At 54.7% G+C, this 22,304-nt stretch overlaps 1 protein-coding gene across 2 annotated transcripts in view; it reads right to left on the reverse strand.

Moving 5' to 3' along the window:
- The window catches only part of pepd (peptidase D), a 720,447-nt gene extending 704,285 nt beyond the window's left edge, over positions 1-16,162 (reverse strand). Inside the window, exon 1 of one of the 2 annotated variants that reach the window (XM_072517763.1) lies at positions 16,110-16,162. In XM_072517763.1, the coding sequence (XP_072373864.1) occupies positions 16,110-16,147 (38 nt within the window). In that variant the 5' untranslated portion in view covers positions 16,148-16,162. Of the gene's footprint in view, positions 1-1,012; positions 1,052-16,109 lie in introns of those variants that run through there. The other variant, XM_072517762.1, reaches the window with a different exon arrangement.
- Positions 16,163-22,304: the final 6,142 nt, after the last annotated feature.

Genomic DNA, 22,304 nt, shown 5'->3' on the forward strand with positions numbered 1-22,304 from the left:
TGCGAGCAAATGGGGCTTCTGCTCTCCGAGTCAAAGGGTTACCAACTATCCGGGGTTTGGCCTGGGCCTCCTGGATTTGAGGACTTTAATCTCCAGGATGTGAAGCAAAACCTGGGTGTAAAATCAAAGCTGTTTTTAAAACACTCTTGACAATTTTGTTTGTAATTAAATGTTTGGAGACTGAAAGTCAAGCATTTTCCAATCAGGTGATGAAAAGCCTGATAGCTTTCCAATTGGCTACGGAGGGGTTGGTGTCATGGAGATGGAGGTGTCAGGTGACCAATAGCGAGAGGGGGTTGGGCAGTAAGGAGGTCAGAAGGCCATAAGACAAAGGAACAGAAGTAGGCCATTCAGCCCATCGAGTCTGCTCCACCATTCAATGAGATCATGACTGATTTGATATAATAATCCTCAACTCCACTTTCCCCCCTTATCCCCATAACTGGGGCTGTTTAGCACAGGGCTAAATCGCTGGCTTTGAAAGCAGACCAAGGCAGGCCAGCAGCATGGTTCCATTCCCGTAACAGCCTCCCCGAACAGGCGCCGGAATGTGGCGACTAGGGGCTTTTCACAGTAACTTCATTGAAGCCTACTCGTGACAATAAGCGAGTTTCATTTCAACCCTTGATTCTGTTACTGATTAAAAATCAGTCTCTCGCAGGCTTGACCATAACAGCCCGGCCTCTACTGCTCTCTGCGATAAAGAATTCCACAGATTCACTCCCCTCTGAGAGAAGAAATTACTCCTGATGAAACTTCCAGAAATAACCCATGTTTGCGTGGGTTTCACCCCCACAGCCCAAAGGTGTGCAGGTTAGATGGAATGGCCACGCTAAATTGCCCCTTAATTGATAAAAAACAATTGGGTACTCGAAATTTATCCAAAAAATCCTTCCAGAAATATCAGTCCAATCATAGTTGGCACCCCTGTTCGTGGAGGATATACCAAAGCTGAATCTATTGTTAGTGGCCAGTCACAGTCAGACCAGGATTGTAAAATCTAACCACCTACCGCTGGCTGCTCGATTGTTTAAAGTCGGTCCCTGCTCCATTTAGAGAGAAATAAATGATTTACTCGCAACTGGGAACTGCCTGACCAGCGCACAATCACGAGATATCATTCAGTAACTCAAGCAGTTTATGTGTGAATGATTCAGACAGGGCAAGTCCCAGCTCTGTTTCCGAGTCAGTCATTGGCCTGAGACTAGAGAACCTCATCAACCCCAGACTTTCAATCTCCAAACATTTAATTACAAACACAATTGTCAAGAGTGTTTTAAAAACAGCTTTGATTTTACACCCAGGTTTTGCTTCACATCCTGGAGATTAAAGTCCTCAAATCCAGGAGCCCCAGGCCCAACCCTGAACAGTGGGTAACCCTTCCACTAGGAGAGCAGAAGCCTCATTGGCTAGCACAGAGTAAAGCTTGGCAGGTGATTAAATCCACGAACACCAGGAAAACCTTGAGAAGAACCAACAGGCACTTTGTGTGCAAGTTACACCCCCCTTTGTAACCTCCACCAGCCCCTACACCCTCCCTATCTCTGTAACCTCCTCCAGCCCTAAACCCTCCCTATCACTGTAACCTCCTCCAGCCCCTACACCCCTCCCTATCTCTGTAACCTCCTCCAGCCCTAAACCCTCCCTATCACTGTAACCTCCTCCAGCCCCTACACCCCTCCCTATCTCTGTAACCTCCCCCAGCCCCAACACCCTCCCTATCTCTATAACCTCCTCCAGCCCCTACACCCCTCCCTATCTCTGTAACCTCCTCCAGCCCCTACACCCCCTCCCTATCTCTATAACCTCCTCCAGCCCCTACACCCCTCCCTATCTCTGTAACCTCCTCCAGCCCCTAAACCCTCCCTATCACTGTAACCTCCTCCAGCCCCTACACCCCCTCCCTATCTCTATAACCTCCTCCAGCCCCTACACCCCTCCCTATCTCTGTAGCCTCCTCCAGCCCCTACACCCCCTCCCTATCTCTGTAACCTCCTCCAGCCCCTACACGCCCTCCCTATCTCTGTAACCTCCTCCAGCCCCCTACAACCCCTCCCTATCTCTGTAACCTCCTCCAGCCCCAACACCCTCCCTATCTCGTAACCTCCTCCAGCCCCTACACCCTCCCTATCTCTGTAACCTCCTCCAGCCCCTACACCCATCCCTATCTCTGTAACTTCCTCCAGCCCCTACACCCCCTCCCTATCTCTGTAACCTCCTCCAGCCCCTACATCCTTCCTATCTCTGTAACCTCCTCCAGCCCCTACGACCCTCCCTATCTCTACAACTTTCTCTAACCCCTGCACCCCTCTCTATCTCTGTAACCTCCTCCAGCTCCTACAACCCTCCCTATCTCTGTAACCTCCTCCAGCTCCTACAACCCTCCCTATCTCTGTAACCTCCCCAAGCCCCTACAACCCTCGCTATCACTGTACCCTCCTCCAGCCCCTTCACCCCTCCCTATCTCTGTAACCTCCTCCAGCCCCCACACCCTTCCTATCTCTGTATCCTCCTCCAGCCCCCACAACCCTCCCTATCTCTGTAACCTCCTCCAGCACCTACAACCCTCCCTATCTCTGTAACCTCCTCCAGCACCTACAACCCTCCCTATCTCTGTAACCTCCTCCAGCCCCTAAACCCTCCCTAGCTCTGTAACCTCCTCCAGCTCTCACCAGCCTCCCTATCTCTGTAATCCCCTCCAGCCCCTACACTCCTCTCCATCTCTGCAACCACCTCCAGCCCCTACACCCCTCCCTATCTCTGTAACCTCCCCCAGCCCCTACGACCCTCCCTATCTCTACAACTTTCTCTAACCCCTACACCCCTCTCTATCTCTGTAACCTCCTCCAGCCCCTACAACCCTCCCTATCTCTGTAACCTCGTCCAGTCCCTACACCCCTCCCTATCTCTGTAACCTCCTCCAGCCCCTACGACCCTCCCTATCTCTGTAACCTCGTCCAGTGGTCCAACCCTCCATGAACTCCCCATTTTATCAATCCTGCATTTCCTGCTCCCCCAACACTCCCTCTATTGTGGTCTCCCTCGGTGCTGTGTTGAACGCTGGCAGATCATTGGGTGATTAATTTGACTGTAACTAATGGCTCTCTGTTGCATTATGTATTTGTCATCGCCTGTTTCATTGTATTAGTGTCATCAAAATCCATCTGCTCCTTTTCCTCAGCATCTAGAATCCAGTCAGTGGACAGGCTGCAGAATGAATTGTGCCCCCCCATTGCTTTCGCACTGTACAGGGTCAGAGTTCAGCAGTGTACAGGGTCAGAGTTCAGCAGTGTACAGGGTCAGAGTTCAGCACTGTACAGGTCAGAGTTCAGCACTGTACAGGGTCAGAGTTCAGCACTGACAGGGTCAGAGTTCAGCACTGACAGGGTCAGCGAGCATTGTCAAGGTGCCCCAACAGTGGGAGAGGAGTGTGGGGCAGGAAGAGGAGATGCTGGAAAGGGAGGGGAGGAGAGTGGAAAGGCAGGAATAGGGGAGCAGGGGGAGAACAATCAAAGAGGGAGATGGGGCTGGGAGGGAGGAGGTGAGGGAAGCGAGTGAGAAGGAGGGGAGCGGGTGAACAGGAGGGGAGGATGAGGGAGGAGAACCATCTGAAGAGGAGTTTGCCTCCACTGGACAGTTACCCTCCAATATCTGGCACACGCTCCCTCCCTCCCTGTGCTTCAACATTCAGGCAGAGTGGGATATTTGACCACGTTTGGCATCACACTTTGTCCTCCTCCAACATCCACACGTGTGAACTCTCCTGGGATCCCTCGCCTGTCATTTTTTCATTGTCCCCAACTGTTCTCAAGGTGCGAAGGTCAATTCCAGTTCACCAACTGGTACCACAGCCAACATCAGGCAATTCACCACAGCTACAGATTGAGAATCGCCATCCACCCAGCTCCATCCTGGAAAGGGATTGTTAACGTTCCGGGGTCACAGTCACTAATGCTGTGGGTCAGGAACCTGCTGCAATCGGTCTATCCAGTAGAGGAGTGAGTGCTGGCGTAAACCAGGGTGAGATTTCTCAAGGAATTTAAACGGTGACCTCAGTGCCACAGAGGTGTAAATATAGATTGGTATTGACGTGATGCAGCCGTACCAGCTCTGGGTGTTTGCAGATATGTGAAGAGTGAATGTCTCGAAGTTACAGCTAGTTTGCTTTTTAATGCATTCAGATAATCATCCACAAAGTTATGCTTTGAGAGAGTAGCGACTTTTATTAAGGTCCTTACATCGTTAACGGGGGAAGGCCTGACTAATGGATTACCATCACCCAGATCCGCCTCTCATTTGCAATTAAAACACTGTTTCCTGGTCCAATAACAGAACGTTTAAAACTTAAAATCTCCACCAGCCCCATAACCCTCTGAGGTTTCCACACCCCCCACCCACACCCCTAACCCCACCCCCAACTCCACCCACACCCACAGCCCCACCCACACCCCCAACCCCATCCAATCCCAACCACCCCCACACCCCCAACCCCACCCAATCCCAACCACCCCCACACCCCCAACCCCACTCACACCCCCACCCACACCCCCAACCCCACCCCCAACTCCACCCACACCCCCACCCACACCCCCACCCACAACTCCACCCACACCCACAATCCCAACCCCATCCCCAACCCCACCCACACCACCCCAACCCCACCCAAACCCCAACCCCACCCACACCCCCAATCCCATTCCCACCCCCAACCCCCAACCCCCCCCACCCCCCCCAACCCCACCCACACCCCCAACCCCCAACCCCAACCACAGCCCACCCACACCCCCAATCCCACCCACACCCTCAATCCCAATCCCACCCCAACCCCAACCACACCCCCAACCCCACCCACACCACTCCAACCCCACCCACACCACCCCAACCCTACTCAAACCCCAACCTCACCCCCAACCCCACCCACCCCCCCCAAACCCACCCAATCCCCCACCGCAACCCCACCCACACCCCCAAACCCACCCAATCCCCAACCTCACCCTAACCCCACCCACACCACCCCAACCACACCCACACCACCCCCAACCCCAACCACACACCCCCAACCCCACCCACACCCCCAATCCCACCCCCAACCCCACCCCAACCCCACCCACACCCCCAACCTCACCCACACACCCAAACCCCCCCCAATCCCACCCACACCCCCAACTCCACCAACAACCCCAACCCCACCCACACCCCCAACCACACCCCCAACCCCACCCAATCCCAACCACCCCCACACCCCCAACCCCACTCACACCCCCACCCACACCCCCAACCCCACTCACACCCACACCCCCAACCCCAACCCCAACTCCACCCACACCCACAGCCCCACCCACACCCCCAAACCCACCCAATCCCCAACCTCACCCCCAACCACACCACCTATCACACCCCCAACCCCACCCCAACCCCACCCACACCCCCAACCTCACCCAGTCCCCCAAGCCCCCCCAATCCCACCCACACCCCCAACTCCACCCCCAACCCCAACCCCACCCACACCCCCAACCACCCCCACAACCCCACCCGCAACCTCACCCCCAACCCCACACCCAACCCCACACCCAACCCAACCCCAATCCCACCCCCAACCACACCCACACCCCTAACCCCAATCCCTCCCCCAACCCCACCCCCACCCACACCCCCAAACCCACCCCCAACCCCAACCACACCCACACCCCCAGCCCCAACCCCACCCACACCCCCAACCCCACCCACACCCCAACCCCACCCACACCCCCAACCCCAATCCCACCCCCAACCCCAATCCCACCCCCAACCCCAATCCCACCCCCAAACCCACCCCCAACCCCACCCACACCCCCAATCCCACCCACACCCCCAACTCCACCCCCAACCCCAACCCCACCCACACCCCCAACCACCCCCACAACCCCACCCGCAACCTCACCCCCAACCACACACCCACCCACACCCCCACCCACACCCCCAATCCCACCCCCCCCAACCCCACCCACACCCCCAACCCCACCCACACCCCCAATCCCACCCACACCCCCAACCCCACACACAACCCCACCCACACCCCCAACCCCACCCACACCCCCACCCCACCCACACCCCAACCCCACCCACAACCCCAACCCCACCCCCACCCCCAACCTCACCCACACCCCCAACCCCACCCGCACCCCCAACCCCACCCACACCCAAACCCCACCCACACCCCAACCCCACACCCACCCACACCCCCACCCCACCCACACTCCCAACCCCACCCCCACCCCCAACCCCACCCACACCCCCAACCTCACCCACCCCCCCAACCCCACACCCCAACACCACCCACACCCCCAACCCCACACTCAACCCCACCCACACCATTCCCAACCGCACCCACACCCCCAACCCCACCCACACACTCAACCCCACCCACACCCTCAACCCCACCCACACCACCCCCTACCCCACCCCACCCACACCCCCAACCTCACCCACCCCCCCAACCCCACACCCCAACACCACCCACACCCCCAACCCCACACTCAACCCCACCCACACCATTCCCAACCGCACCCACACCCCCAACCCCACCCACACACTCAACCCCACCCACACCCTCAACCCCACCCACACCCTCAACCCCACCCACACCACCCCCTACCCCACCCCACCCACACCACCCACAACCCCACCCCCAACCCCATCCACAACCCCACCCACACCCCAATCCCACCCACACCACCCCCACCCACAACCCCATCCACACCCCAACCCCACCCACACCACTCCCTACCCCACCCACACCCCAACCCCACCCCCACCCACACCAACCTCAGCCGCACCCACCCCACCCCCAGCCACACCCACAACCCCACCCACACCCCAATCCCACCCACAACACTCCCAACCCCACACACACCCCAACCCCACCCACACCCCAACCCCACCCACACCCCAACACCACCCACACCCCAACCACACCCCAACACCACCCACACCCCCAACCCCACCCACACCCCAACCCCACCCACACCAACCTCAGCCGCACCCACCCCACCCACAGCCCCAACCCCACCCACACCCCCAACCCCACCCACACCCCCAACCCCACCCACACCCCCAACCCCACCCACACCCCCAACCCCACCCCCAACCCCAACCCCACCCCCAACCCCAACCCCACCCCAACCCCACCCACACACCCAATCCCACCCCCGAACCCCACCCACACCCGAAACACCCCCCCAACCCCACCCACACCACCACCCACACCCCCAACCTCACCCACAACACTCCCAACCCCACACACACCCCAACCCCACCCACACCCCAACCCCACCCACAACACTCCCAACCCCACACACACCCCAACCCCACCCACACCCCAACCCCACCCACACCCCAACCCCACCCACACCCCAACCCCACCCACACCCCAACACCACCCACACCCCAACCCCACCCACACCCCAACACCACCCACACCCCAACACCACCCACACCCCAACCCCACCCACACCAACCTCAGCCGCACCCACCCCACCCACAGCCCCAACCCCACCCACACCCCTAACCCCACCCCCAACCCCACACACACCCCCAACCCCACCCACACCCCCAACCCCACCCCCAACCCCAACCCCACCCACACCCCCAACCCCACCCACACCCCCAACCACACCCCCAACCCCACCCCCAAACCCACCCACACCCCCAATCCCACTCCCGAACCCCACCCACACCCGAAACACACCCCCAACCCCACCCACACCACCACCCACACCCCCAACCTCACCCACTCCCCCAATCACACCCACACACCCAACCACACCCCCAAACCCCCTCACACCCCCAACCCCACCCACACCCACAATCCCACACACGACCTCACCCACACCCCCAACCCCACCCACACCCCCAATCCCACCCACACCACCCCCAACCCCACCCACACCCCCAATCCCACCCACACCACCCCCAACCCCACCCACACCCCCAATCCCAATCCCACACACAGCCCCAACCCCACCCCCAACCCCACCCATACCCCCAACCCCACCCCCACCCCCAACCCCACCCACACCCCCAACCCCACCCCCAACCCCACCCACACCCCAACCCCACCCACACCCCAACCCCACCCCCACCCACACCCCAACCCCACCCCCAACCCCACCCACACCCCCACCCACAGCCCCAACCCCACCCCCAACCCCACCCACACCACTCCCAACCCCACCCACACCGCCCCCAACCCCACCCACACCCCCACCCACACCCTCAACCCCACCCACCCCACCCCCAACCCCACCCACCCCAACACCAGCCGCACGCACCCTACCCCCAGCCACACCCACACCCCCAACCCCACCCACACCCCCGACCCCACCCCAGCCCCACCCACACACCCAACCCCACCCACACCATCCCCAGCCGCACATCCGCCGCCCTTACCACCAACCCTGACCCCACCAACAATCCCATCCCATCCACCCTCAGCCCCACCCCTGTCACCCACCGTGCCAACCCTGCCACCCCAACCCCTCACCCTCATCCCCACCCTCGCCCTCCTGCCCCAGTGCAGAGGATATTGGGAGAGAGTATCGAGCAGAATCTTTGTTGTATTGAGAAAGAATTCAGCACAAGACAGAGAGAGCCAGTGATTGGATTTCCTGGCCGGGTATCCGGGCAGGAATGGGATATTCCAGACGGGATAAGGGAAAGAGAGTGAAAGGCTGAGGTTGGGAGCAGAGTGGGTGGGTTTTTATTTGGGGTGATGGGGGTTGAGGACAGGGTGGAATGGAGCGAGCAGGGGAACTCCCTGGTTAAGGCAGGTCCTGAAAATCCGCTGCTCCCTCACACACCCAGTGGGGTATCCTTCACCCCCCCCCCCAGCCTCCCCAGTGGGGTATCCTTCACAGACAGCACCCCCCCCCCCCACTCCGCAGCCCACTCCACCTTCAGACATCCCGCTCAAATCCTTCTCATTCAATCACCACTCAAACATTTCCCTCTTTCTCCCAGGTTCGCTCCCTCTGGTTAATGTTCCCAGCTCTCGGTCAGTCGATGGAAATTGCTGGGAGCAGTCAGAACCTTCAGGAAGTGACAGGGGAGAGTGGTGGGTGTTGGGGGTGCAAACTCCCCACGGGCTCCGCAGAATACGAGTTCCGACCAGCTGTGGCTTGTTAGCGGGACCGGTAAATGTAGCACCCGGACCCGGACCACCCCGACCCGGACCCGGACCCCGGACCCCGGACCACCCCGACCCGGACCCGGACCCCGACCCCGACCCTGACCCTGACCCCGGACCACCCCGACCCGGACCCCGGACCACCCGGACCCCGGACCACCCGGACCCGGACCCCGGACCACCCCGACCCGGACCCCGACCCCGACCCTGACCCCGACCCCGACCCCAACCCGGACCCGGACCCCGACCCGGACCCCGACCCGGACCCTAACCCCGACCCGGACCCGGACCCTAACCCCGACCCGGACCCGGACCTGACCCGGACCCCGACCCCGACACAGCAGGTCCCCATCACCCTGGGCCGGGGCGTCTGTATGGTGGGCCGGAGTAATGACTTTAGTCTCTGTGGAAGTCACCACTGATGTATATATTGTATATATAGGATGATGATATAGGTGCTTTATGGTAAGGCCCCTGTACTACAGGTACAGGGGTAGATCCCTGGCTGCTGGTTCCGCCCAGTAGGCGGAGTATAAATATGTGTGCTGCCAGTACAGCAGCCATTTTGTCAGCTGCTGTAGGAGGCCACACATCTCAGTGTAATAAACCTCGATTACATCCAACTCTCGTCTTTGTGTAAGTGATTGTGCATCATTCTCATCTTAAAATAAACCAGTTTGGCCTCTCACTCCATGTTCCTGGAATTATTCCGGGGGTGGTGGGGGGAAGGGGTGGGGGGCGGGGGGGGCAGTGTGGGGGCGGGGGGGGGGGGGCAGTGTGGGGGCGGGGGGCGGGGGGGGCAGTGTGGGGGCGGGGGCGGGGGGGGCAGTGTGGGGGCGGGGGCGGGGGGGGCAGTGTGGGGGTGGGGGCGGGGGGGGCAGTGTGGGGGCGGGGGGGCAGTGTGGGGGTGGGGGCGGGGGGGGGATTTGAACCAAATTGAAATCTAAACGCGTCTGGAGCTGACACGGACAAAACGGGAAGCCTGACAGACAGTATTGGAAGCTGGGTTGACAACAATAATCCTGGGCTATTAGCGCCCGTGTAACTGAGACAGGCTGTCCAAAAAACAATTAGTCATTTGTTACTATGTGATGGCTGAATTAATTAACAGTGTTGAGTTATGGCAGAGGCCTGCAGGCAATCCCGGATATTAAAGAATTTCCGCTCCGACTCAGGAGGATGTTGTAACTCCCGACATCAGAGGCCTGAGCACCAGATCCAGGCTGACACCCAGGTGGGCAGCACGGTAGCACAGTGGTTAGCACCGTTGCTTCACAGCTCCAGGGTCCCAGGTTCGATTCCCGGCTTGGGTCGCTGTCTGTGCGGAGTCTGCACATCCTCCCCGTGTGTGCGTGGGTTTCCTCCGGGTGCTCCGGTTTCCTCCCACAGTCCAAAGATGTGCTGTTAGGTGAATTGGACATTGTGAATTCTCCCTCAGTGTACCCGAACAGGCTCCGGAGTGTGGCGACTAGGGGATTTTCACAGTAACTTCGTTGCAGTGTTACTGTCAGCCTACTTGTGACAATAAAGATTCTTAAAAAAAAGTGAGCGGGTGCTGAGCGGGATTCTCCGATCCTGCGGCGGGTCGGAGAACCGCTGGGGGGGGAGGGGGGCGTAAATCCTGTGACGGCCGCCGGAGAATCGGCGCCAATGGTGCCGGCGCAGTGGCCGCGGCGCCAGTCGGGGTTCGCTGCCTGGCGATTCTCTGCGCTGGACGAGCCGAGTCGCACCGGCGTGGTTCGCGTGTCATCCTACCCGGCGGCACCTCGGCTTTCTGGCTACAGGTGTAGGGGGGGGGGATCCGACTTCGGGGCGGGGCTCCACGGTGGCCAAGCCCTTGGTCGGGGGCTACCGATCGGCGGGCGGGCTAATTCCAGGGGGGCCTATGTTCCTCCGCGCCGGGCCCCTGTCGGGCTCCGCCATATTGCCCAGGGGCCGGCGGAGAGACTGCAACCCCCGCGCATGGACGGACCCACGCCGGCCGTGCCGTATCGGTAGCTGGAGATGCGTGGAGCGCTCCCGTGCCGTGCTGGCCCCCTGTGGGTTGGGGGATCGCTGCACCGAGCGGCCAGGTGACGCCGTCGTAAAACGCTCCCCCGTTTACGACGGCGTCAACCCTCTGCCGCTAAAATGGAAAATCCCGCCCGCTGTCTTTTGGATGGGATATTAAACGTCTGCCTTCCCCCGGTATAAGTCAAAGATCGCATGGTCGCTCATTCCCCCAGTATCCAGGCCATTACTTATCCTCCAATTAATCTTACTAAAATAGACTAACTACCCATTCACCCATTTTTGTTTGTGGGATCCTGCTATGCACAGATTGGCTGCCACATTTCCTGCATTGCAACAGTGACCAATCGTCAAGAGTACGTCACTGACTCTGAAGCCTTTGTGGTGTCCGGCAGTCATGGAATGAACAAAAATCAATTATTTCGTTCATTTGCCACTCGCATAGAAAGCTCTGTCCTCCAGGAGAGTCCAGGAGTGTGTGCAAGCTGGCTGTTTGACCTGAGCACATTGCAGCGAGGCTGTTAACAGCTGGGACTCCTCCCCAAAACGTCCTCCCATTTGTGAAATCAGACTGGGGATTGTAAATAGATCAGAGCCCCGCATGCACTGAAGCAAACGTGTTCATTCACTACTGTGTACACGACAAGTGTGAATAATTCACTACGATGTACACGACAAGCGTAATTCACCGCTGTGTACATGACCAACTTTAACAATTCACCGCTGTGTACACGATCAACTATAACAATTCGCTCCTGTGTACACGACCAACTTTAACAATTCACTCCTATGTACATGACCAACTTTAACAATTCACTCCTATGTACATGACCAACTTTAATAATTCACCGCTGTGTACACGACCAACTTTAACAATTCACTCCTGTGTACATGACCAACTTTAACAATTCACCGCTGTGTAAATGACCAACTTTAACAATTCACCGCTGTGTACACGACCAACTATAACAATTCACCGCTGTGTACACGACCAACTATAACAATTCGCTCCTGTGTACACGACCAACTTTAACAATTCACCGCTGTGTACACGACCAACTTTAACAATTCACTCCTGTGTACACGACCAACTTTAACAATTCACCGCTGTGTACACGACCAACTTTAACAATTCACCGCTGTGTACACGACCAACTTTAACAATTCACCTCTGTGTACACGACCAACTTTAACAATTCACCGCTGTGTACACGACCAACTATAACAATTCGCTCCTGTGTACACGACCAACTTTAACAATTCACCGCTGTGTACACGACCAACTTTAACAATTCACTCCTATGTACATGACCAACTTTAACAATTCACCGCTGTGTAAATGACCAACTTTTACAATTCACTGCTGTGTACACGACCAACTATAACAATTCGCTCCTGTGTACACGACCAACTTTAACAATTCACCGCTGTGTACATGACCAACTTTAACAATTCACCGCTGTGTACACGACCAACTTTAACAATTCACCGCTGTGTACACGACCAACTTCAACAATTCACCGCTGTGTACACGACCAACTTTAACAATTCACCGCTGTGTACACGACCAACTTTAACAATTCACCGCTGTGTACACGACCAACTTTAACAATTCACCGCTGTGTACACGACCAACTTTAACAATTCACCTCTGTGTACACGACCAACTATAACAATTCACCGCTGTGTACACGACCAACTATAACAATTCGCTCCTGTGTACACGACCAACTTTAACAATTCACCGCTGTGTACACGACCAACTTTAACAATTCACTCCTATGTACATGACCAACTTTAACAATTCACCGCTGTGTACATGACCAACTTTAACAATTCACCGCTGTGTACACGACCAACTTTAACAATTCACCGCTGTGTACACGACCAACTTCAACAATTCACCGCTGTGTACACGACCAACTTTAACAATTCACCGCTGTGTACACGACCAACTTTAACAATTCACCGCTGTGTACACGACCAACTTTAACAATTCACCGCTGTGTACACGACCAACTTTAACAATTCACCGCTGTGTACACGACCAACTTTAACAATTCACCTCTGTGTACACGACCAACTTCAACAATTCACCGCTGTGTACACGACCAACTTTAACAATTCACCGCTGTGTACACGACCAACTTTAACAATTCACTGCTGTGTACATGACCAACTTTAACAATTCACTCCTGTGTACACGACCAACTTTAACAATTCACCTCTGTGTACATGACCAACTTTAACAATTCACTGCTGTGTACACGACCAACTTTAACAATTCACTCCTGTGTACATGACCAACTTTAACAATTCACTCCTGTGTACACGACCAACTTTAACAATTCACCTGTGTACACGACCAACTTTAACAATTCACTCCTGTGTACACAACCAACTTTAACAATTCACCGCTGTGTACACGACCAACTTCAACAATTCACCGCTGTGTACACGACCAACTTTAACAATTCACCGCTGTGTACACGACCAACTTTAACAATTCACCGCTGTGTACACGACCAACTTTAACAATTCACCGCTGTGTACACGACCAACTTTAACAATTCACCGGTGTGTACATGACCAACTTTAACAATTCACTACTGTGTACACGACCAACTTTAACAATTACAGTTGATGATGAGACCACAGTGCTATTTTACTGTAATCTCAGGCGTTTGCCATTGTTTGATATCAAGACGTATCCACCAATTAGAAATGCCTCCAATTCTCTGAGCTGTTTACAAGGTGAGAAGTGAGAAGGTGGACAGAATGTGGATGAACGTTTAACCTGAAAACAGCGTTTATTCTAAATAAAAAGGAGCAGTCTGCCCATTGCTGACACCCCTGATTATAATGTATCGATATATTTTACACATGGCCAAGAGAAGGAACCATTTCTAACCAGAATTCATTTAATTTAAATGATTATTAAAGAGCTGTCATTTCACAATATACTCCCATTGCATTGAGACCAATTATGGGTTAGATAAAAATATATTTTGCCACACATGCTATTTGAGGTTCTGTTTTGTCTTTCAATAAAGTTGTGGAATTTATGTTCCAAAGAGGAAATAGAATTTTGATAGTGGAATAGCTTTCGGAGGCCAGTGAACAATGAGTGTGAAAGAGGGAGCGTTCTGGCGAATCAGGGAAAGAAATCTGCAGTGAAAATTTGGGGAGATGAAAATCAGGGGCGTGATCTAACAGCACCCGACCCGGGACGTGACCGTTACATCTCCCATACCCGGCTCCTTACGCCTCGCAACATTGAATGGGTAGGACCCAGGTTTGCACATTAAAGCGAGTAGTTAGCCTCACTTGAATATGTCTATGCCGGATCTATCCAGCGGCCGGGATTAAATCCCCTATGTGCCGTCTAGCTCTGGGGCGGGATTCTCCTGCACTTGGTGCTCCTGGAGCCGGCATCGGGCCACCTGGAAGCTGCGGAATCCTCCGCACTTCCCGGGGCTAGGCCGGTACTGGAGGGGTTGGCGCCGAAGGGCTGGCGCGGGTTGGTGCATGCGGACAGCCAACGTGTTTCCTGCTCAGGGGGTTTCTTCTCCACACTGGCCTCTGTAAGGCTCCACCATGGCCAGTGTGGATGGAAAGAGTGCACAGGCCCGCCCGCAGCTCGTTGGGCGCCGATTGTGGGCCAGGCCACTGTGGGGCGGGGCGCCCCCCCCCCCCCCAGGCCACTGTGGGGCGCCCCCCCCCCCGCGCGGACTCCACTAGCCGCCCTCCAAGCCAGGTCCCGCCGGGATGGACCATGTCTATTTCACGCTGGCGGGACTGGCCGAAAATGGGTGGCCGCTCAGCCCATCGGGACCCGTAGAATTGCCGGGCCGACAGCTGCCAAGGCCCCTGACCGGCGCGGTGCGATCCTCGGCCCCGCCCGAAAACCGGCGCCACAGAATTCGGCGGCCGACGTCGGAGCGGCGGGGCGGGATTCGCGCCGCCCCCCGGCGATTCTCCGACACAGTATGGAGTCGGAGAATCCTGCCCCTGGTCTCGGCAAGGGTGAACCAGGTGGAACGGAGCTTGTGGAGGTGTCTCCCAGGCGATTGGAGGTCCCGGGGCAGTCGGCAGGGTGGTGCCCTGGTACTGCTGATGCCACTGGACACCTTGGTATTGCCACCCAGGCACCCTGGCAGTGCCACCCTGGCGCCACCCAAACACTGCCAGGTGCCCAGGTAACACTTCCAGGAAGGCAGGGCACAGGCAGGGTTCCAGGCTGGCAGTGCCAAGGTGCCCAGGTGGTATCTTGCCCATGCTGGGATTCTGGCCTGGGAGGGGGTGCACTGCCCTAATGAGGTGGGATGAAGAGGGGGGCTTGAGAATCACTTAATCGCTAAGATGGGGCATTGGGAGGTCTGGGGGTCGCCTTCGGGGGGTCAAGAGATTGGCATCCGTTCCTGCCCTGGTGAGCTGAGGTCCTCAGAAATGGGGGTAAGTGCGGCCTGGACAGGGCCTTCCTCATCGAGGCCCGAGAAAAGAAGGCAGTCCCGTTTAATAGCGGGGTCGCTCTCGACGCTGATAGCACCAGGAAACACCCCGCTAACCCCGCTCACAACCCGACTGTTTCTTTTCCATTAAATCTCGCCCCAAATCTTTGAAATGCAAAACATCTAAAATACAAACAATTTATGGAATTTTCTGAATGAGTTTGACAATCTTGACGATGTTTTACCTCAGTCACATTAACTCAGGAAACGAGACGCTATTCGCAACATTACCTCAACCAATAATCAATAATCAATAGCCAATGATCTCAGAGGTTTGTAAAGACAGAACCAGAGTTTTGAATTTGATCGAAAATGTGTCTTCCAATCAATTCAATTTATGTCATTAATTTTTACCACATTAACATAATTCAGCCATGGTATCCCGAATCACATTTATACAACTTTAAGACTTTGCAGATTCTCACTCCAAGTTGTTTACGCATCTTTTGATCGATTCCCTCATCTGCCATCAGTCAGGTGGTGTATCCATCAATAAAACTCCATTTCCAGAGTCCACACCATAGTTGTCCACCCCATGTTGGGAGCTCATTGTCCTGGTTTTTGTTGAAGGGTCATTGAGTTCAATAAGAAGAAGGACTTCTGAGAAACGAAAGACAAAGTTTAATTTTAGTGAACTAGCTGTAAAGTGATATCGAGAGGCAGACGGAATCTCAGTGTGCGTGGCCTGTATGGCAATTTGCTCAAGAAAACAGTGAATGATATCACCACTGATCACTATTGATTGATTGTTCGACTTAATCAAAGCACAATGACAAAATCTCCACAAAGTAAATTGAAATGTTTAAAACAGGATTAAAATCAGGAGCAAAGCAGCAATGAAATTCAAAAATACAAAAATAATTTGAGGGGCTTAAGAACAGTCAGGACAAAGATTGGTCCTCTGTAAAATGATATTGTCCCCATCAAACACTCCCAGGACAGGTACAGCACGGGGTTAGATAGAGAGTAAAGCTCCCTCGACACTGTCCCCGTCAAACACTCCCAGGACAGGTACATCACAAGGTTAGATACAGAGTAAAGCTCCCTCTGCACTGTCCCCATTAAACACTCCCAGGAAAGGTACAGCACGGGGTTAGATATAAAGTAAAGCTCCCTCTCCGCTGTCCCCATCAAACACTTCCAGGACAGATACAGCACAAGGCTAGATACAGAGTAAAGCTCCCTCTACACTGTCCCCATCAAACACTCCCAGGCCAGGTACAGCACGAGGTTAGATACAGAGTAAATCTCCGTCCACACTGTCCCCCTCAAATGCTCCCAGGACACGTACAGCACGGGGTTAGATACAGAGTAAAGCTCCCTCTCCACTGTCCCCATCAAACACTCCCAGGCCAGGTACAGCACGGGGTTAGATACAGGGTAAAGCTCCCTCGACACTGTCCCCATCAAACACTCCCAGGACAGGTACACCACGGGGTTAGATACAGAGTAAAGCTCCCTCTATACTGTCTCCATCAAACACTCCCAGGACAGACACAGCACGGGGTTAGATACAGAGTAAAGCTCCCTCTACACTGTCCCCATCAAACAATCCCACGACAGGTACAGCACGGTGTTAGACACAGAGTAAAGCTCCCTCTACACTGTCTCCATCAAACACTCCCAGGACAGATACAGCATGGGGTGAGATACAGAGTGAAGCTCCCTCTACACTGTCCCCATCAAACACCCCCAGGACAGGTAGCTCCCTCTACACTGTCCCCAACAAACTCTCCCAGGACAGGTACAGCACTGGGTTAGATACAGAGTAAAGCTCCCTCAACACTGTCCCCATCAAACACTCCCAGGACAGGTACAGCACAGGGTTGGATACAGAGTAAAGCTCTCTCTACACTGTCCCAATCAAACACTCCCAGGACAGGTACAGCACGGGGTTCGATACAGAGTAAAGCTCCCTCTACACTGTCCCCATCAAACACTCCCAGGACAGATACAGCACGGGGTTAGATGCAGAGTTATGCTCCCTCTACACTGTCCCCATCAAACACTCCCAGGACAGGTACAGCACGGGTTTAGATACAGAGAAAAGCTCCCTCTACACTGTCCCCATCAAACACTCCCAGGCCAGGTGCAGCATGGGGTTAGATACAGAGTAAAGCTGACTCTACACTGTCCCCATCAAACACTCCCAGGACAGGTACAGCACGGGGTTGGATACAGGGTAAAGCTCCCTCAACACTGTCCCCATCAAACACTCCCAGGACAGGTACAGCACGTGATTAGATACAGAGTGAAGCTCCCTCTACACTGTCTCCATCAAACACTCCCAGGACAGATACAGCACGGGATTAGATACAGAGTAAAGCTCCCTCTACACTGTCCCCATCAAACACTCCCAGGACAGGTACAGCACGGGGTTTGATACAGAGTAAAGGTCACTCTACACTGTCCCCATCAAACACTCCCACGACAGGTACAGCACGGTGTTAGATACAGAGTAAAGCTCCCTCTACACTGTCCCCATCAAACTCTCCCAGGACAGGTGCAGCACTGGGTTAGATACAGAGTAAAGCTCCCTCAACACTGTCCCCTTCAAACACTCCCAGGACAGGTACAGCACAGGGTTGGATACAGAGTAAAGCTCTCTCTACACTGTCCCCATCAAAAACTCCCAGGAAAGGTACAGCACGGGGTTCGATACAGAGTAAAGCTCCCTCTACACTGTCCCCATCAAACACTCCCAGGACAGATACAGCACGGGGTTAGATGCAGAGTAAAGCTCTCTCTACACTGTCCCCATCAAACACTCCCAGGACAGGTACAGCACGGGGTTCGATACAGAGTAAAGCTCCCTCTACACTGTCCCCATCAAACACTCCCAGGACAGATACAGCACGGGGTTAGATGCAGAGTAAAGCTCTCTCTACACTGTCCCCATCAAACACTCCCAGGACAGGTACAGCACGGGGTTCGATACAGAGTAAAGCTCCCTCTACACTGTCCCCATCAAAAACTCCCAGGACAGATACAGCACGGGGTTAGATACAGAGTAAAGCTCCCTCTACACTGTCCCCATCAAACACTCCCAGGACAGATACAGCACGGGGTTAGATGCAGAGTTAAGCTCCCTCTACACTGTCCCCATCAAACACTCCCAGGACAGGTACAGCACGGGTTTAGATACAGAGAAAAGCTCCCTCTACACTGTCCCCATTAAACACTCCCAGGCCAGGTGCAGCACGGGGTTAGATACAGAGTAAAGCTCCCTCTACACTGTCCCCATCAAACACTCCCAGGACAGGTACAGCACGGGGTTGGATACAGGGTAAAGCTCCCTCAACATTGTCCCCATCAAACACTCCCAGGACAGGTACAGCACGGGATTAGATACAGAGTGAAGCTCCCTCTACACTGTCTCCATCAAACACTCCCAGGACAGGTACAGCACGGGGTTGGATACAGGGTAAAGCTCCCTCAACACTGTCCCCATCAAACACTCCCAGGACAGGTACAGCACGGGATTAGATACAGAGAAAAGCTCCCACTACACTGTCCCCATCAAACACTCCCAGGCCAGGTGCAGCACGGGGTTAGATACAGAGTAAAGCTCCCTCTACACTGTCCCCATCAAACTCTCCCTGGACAGGTACAGCACGGGGTTAGATACAGAGTAAAGCTCCCTCTACACTGTCCCCATCAAACACTCCCAGGACAGGTACAGCACGGGGTTGGATACAGAGTAAAGCTCCCTTAACACTGTCCCCATCAAACACTCCCAGGACAGGTACAGCACGGGATTAGATACAGAGTAAAGCTCCCTCAACACTGTCCCCATCAAACACTCCCAGGACAGGTACAGCATAGGGTTGGATACAGAGTAAAGCTCTCTCTACACTGTCCCCATCAAACACTCCCAGGACAGGTACAGCACGGGGTTCGATACAGAGTAAAGCTCCCTCTACACTGTCTCCATCAAACACTCCCAGGACAGGTACAGCACGGGATTAGATACAGAGTAAAGCTCCCTCTACACTGTCCCCATCAAACACTCCCAGGACAGGTACAGCACGGGGTTAGATACAGAGTAAAGCTCCCTCTACACTGTCCCCATCAAACACTCCCAGGACAGGTACAGCACGGGGTTGGATACAGAGTAAAGCTCCCTCTACAGTGTCTCCATCAAACATTCCCAGGACAGACACAGCACGGGGTTAGATACAGAGTAAAGCTCCCTCTATACTGTCTCCATCAAACACTCCCAGGACAGCTACAGCACGGGGTTAGATACAGAGTAAAGCTCCCTCTACACTGTCACCATCAAACACTCCCACGGCAGATACAGCACGGTGTTAGATACAGAGTAAAGCTCCCTCTACACTGTCCCCATCAAACACTCCCAGGACAGGTACAGCACGGGGTTGGATACAGAGTAAAGCTCCCTTAACACTGTCCCCATCAAACACTCCCAGGACAGGTACAGCACGGGATTAGATACAGAGTAAAGCTCCCTCAACACTGTCCCCATCAAACACTCCCAGGACAGGTACAGCATAGGGTTGGATACAGAGTAAAGCTCTCTCTACACTGTCCCCATCAAACACTCCCAGGACAGGTACAGCACGGGGTTCGATACAGAGTAAAGCTCCCTCTACACTGTCTCCATCAAACACTCCCAGGACAGGTACAGCACGGGATTAGATACAGAGTAAAGCTCCCTCTACACTGTCCCCATCAAACACTCCCAGGACAGGTACAGCACGGGGTTAGATACAGAGTAAAGCTCCCTCTACACTGTCCCCATCAAACACTCCCAGGACAGGTACAGCACGGGGTTGGATACAGAGTAAAGCTCCCTCTACAGTGTCTCCATCAAACATTCCCAGGACAGACACAGCACGGGGTTAGATACAGAGTAAAGCTCCCTCTATACTGTCTCCATCAAACACTCCCAGGACAGCTACAGCACGGGGTTAGATACAGAGTAAAGCTCCCTCTACACTGTCACCATCAAACACTCCCACGGCAGACACAGCACGGTGTTAGATACAGAGTAAAGCTCCCTCTACACTGTCCCCATCAAACACTCCCAGGACAGGTACAGCACGGGATTAGATACAGAGAAAAGCTCCCTCTACACTGTCCCCATCAAACACTCCCAGGCCAGGTGCAGCACGGGGTTAGATACAGAGTAAAGCTCCCTCTACACTGTCCCCATCAAACTCTCCCAGGACAGGTACAGCACGGGGTTAGATACAGAGTAAAGCTCCCTCTACACTGTCCCCATCAAACACTCCCAGGACAGGTACAGCACGGGGTTGGATACAGAGTAAAGCTCCCTTAACACTGTCCCCATCAAACACTCCCAGGACAGGTACAGCACGGGATTAGATACAGAGTAAAGCTCCCTCTACACTGTCCCCATCAAACACTCCCAGGACAGGTACAGCACGGGGTTAGATACAGAGTAAAGCTCCCTCTACACTGTCCCCATCAAACACTCCCAGGACAGGTACAGCACGGGGTTGGATACAGAGTAAAGCTCCCTCTACAGTGTCTCCATCAAACATTCCCAGGACAGACACAGCACGGGGTTAGATACAGAGTAAAGCTCCCTCTATACTGTCTCCATCAAACACTCCCAGGACAGCTACAGCACGGGGTTAGATACAGAGTAAAGCTCCCTCTACACTGTCACCATCAAACACTCCCACGGCAGGTACAGCACGGTGTTAGATACAGAGTAAAGCTCCCTCTACACTGTCCCCATCAAACACCCCCAGGACAGGTAGCTCCCTCTACACTGTCCCCATCAAACTCTCCCAGGACAGGTACAGCACTGGGTTAGATACAGAGTAAAGCTCTCTCTACACTGTCCCCATCAAACACTCCCAGGACAGGTACAGCACGGGGTTCGATACAGAGTAAAGCTCCCTCTAAACTGTCTCCATCAAACACTCCCAGGACAGGTACAGCACGGGATTAGATACAGAGTAAAGCTCCCTCAACACTGTCCCCATCAAACACTCCCAGGACAGGTACAGCATAGGGTTGGATACAGAGTAAAGCTCTCTCTACACTGTCCCCATCAAACACTCCCAGGACAGGTACAGCACGGGGTTCGATACAGAGTAAAGCTCCCTCTACACTGTCCCCATCAAACACTCCCAGGACAGATACAGCACGGGGTTAGATGCAGAGTAAAGCTCCTTCGACACTATCCCCATCAAACACTCCCAGGACAGGTACAGCACAGGTTTAGATACAGAGTAAAGCTCCCTCTACACTGTCCCCATCAAACACTCCCAGGCCAGGTGCAGCACGGGGTTAGATACAGAGTAAAGCTCCCTCTACACTGTCCCCATCAAACACTCCCAGGACAGGTACAGCACGGGATTAGATACAGAGTGAAGGTCCCTCTACACTGTCTCCATCAAACACTCCCAGGACCGTTACAGCATGGGGTTCGATACAGAGTAAAGCTCCCTCTACACTGTCCCCATCAAACACTCCCAGGACAGATACAGCACGGGGTTAGATGCAGAGTAAAGCTCCCTCTACACTATCCCCATCAAACACTCCCAGGACAGGTACAGCACGGGTTTAGATACAGAGTAAAGCTCCCTCTACACTGTCCCCATCAAACTCTCCCAGGACAGGTA

Source organism: Scyliorhinus torazame, chromosome 10 (assembly GCF_047496885.1).
Source record: "Scyliorhinus torazame isolate Kashiwa2021f chromosome 10, sScyTor2.1, whole genome shotgun sequence".
Lineage (NCBI taxonomy): Eukaryota > Metazoa > Chordata > Chondrichthyes > Carcharhiniformes > Scyliorhinidae > Scyliorhinus > Scyliorhinus torazame.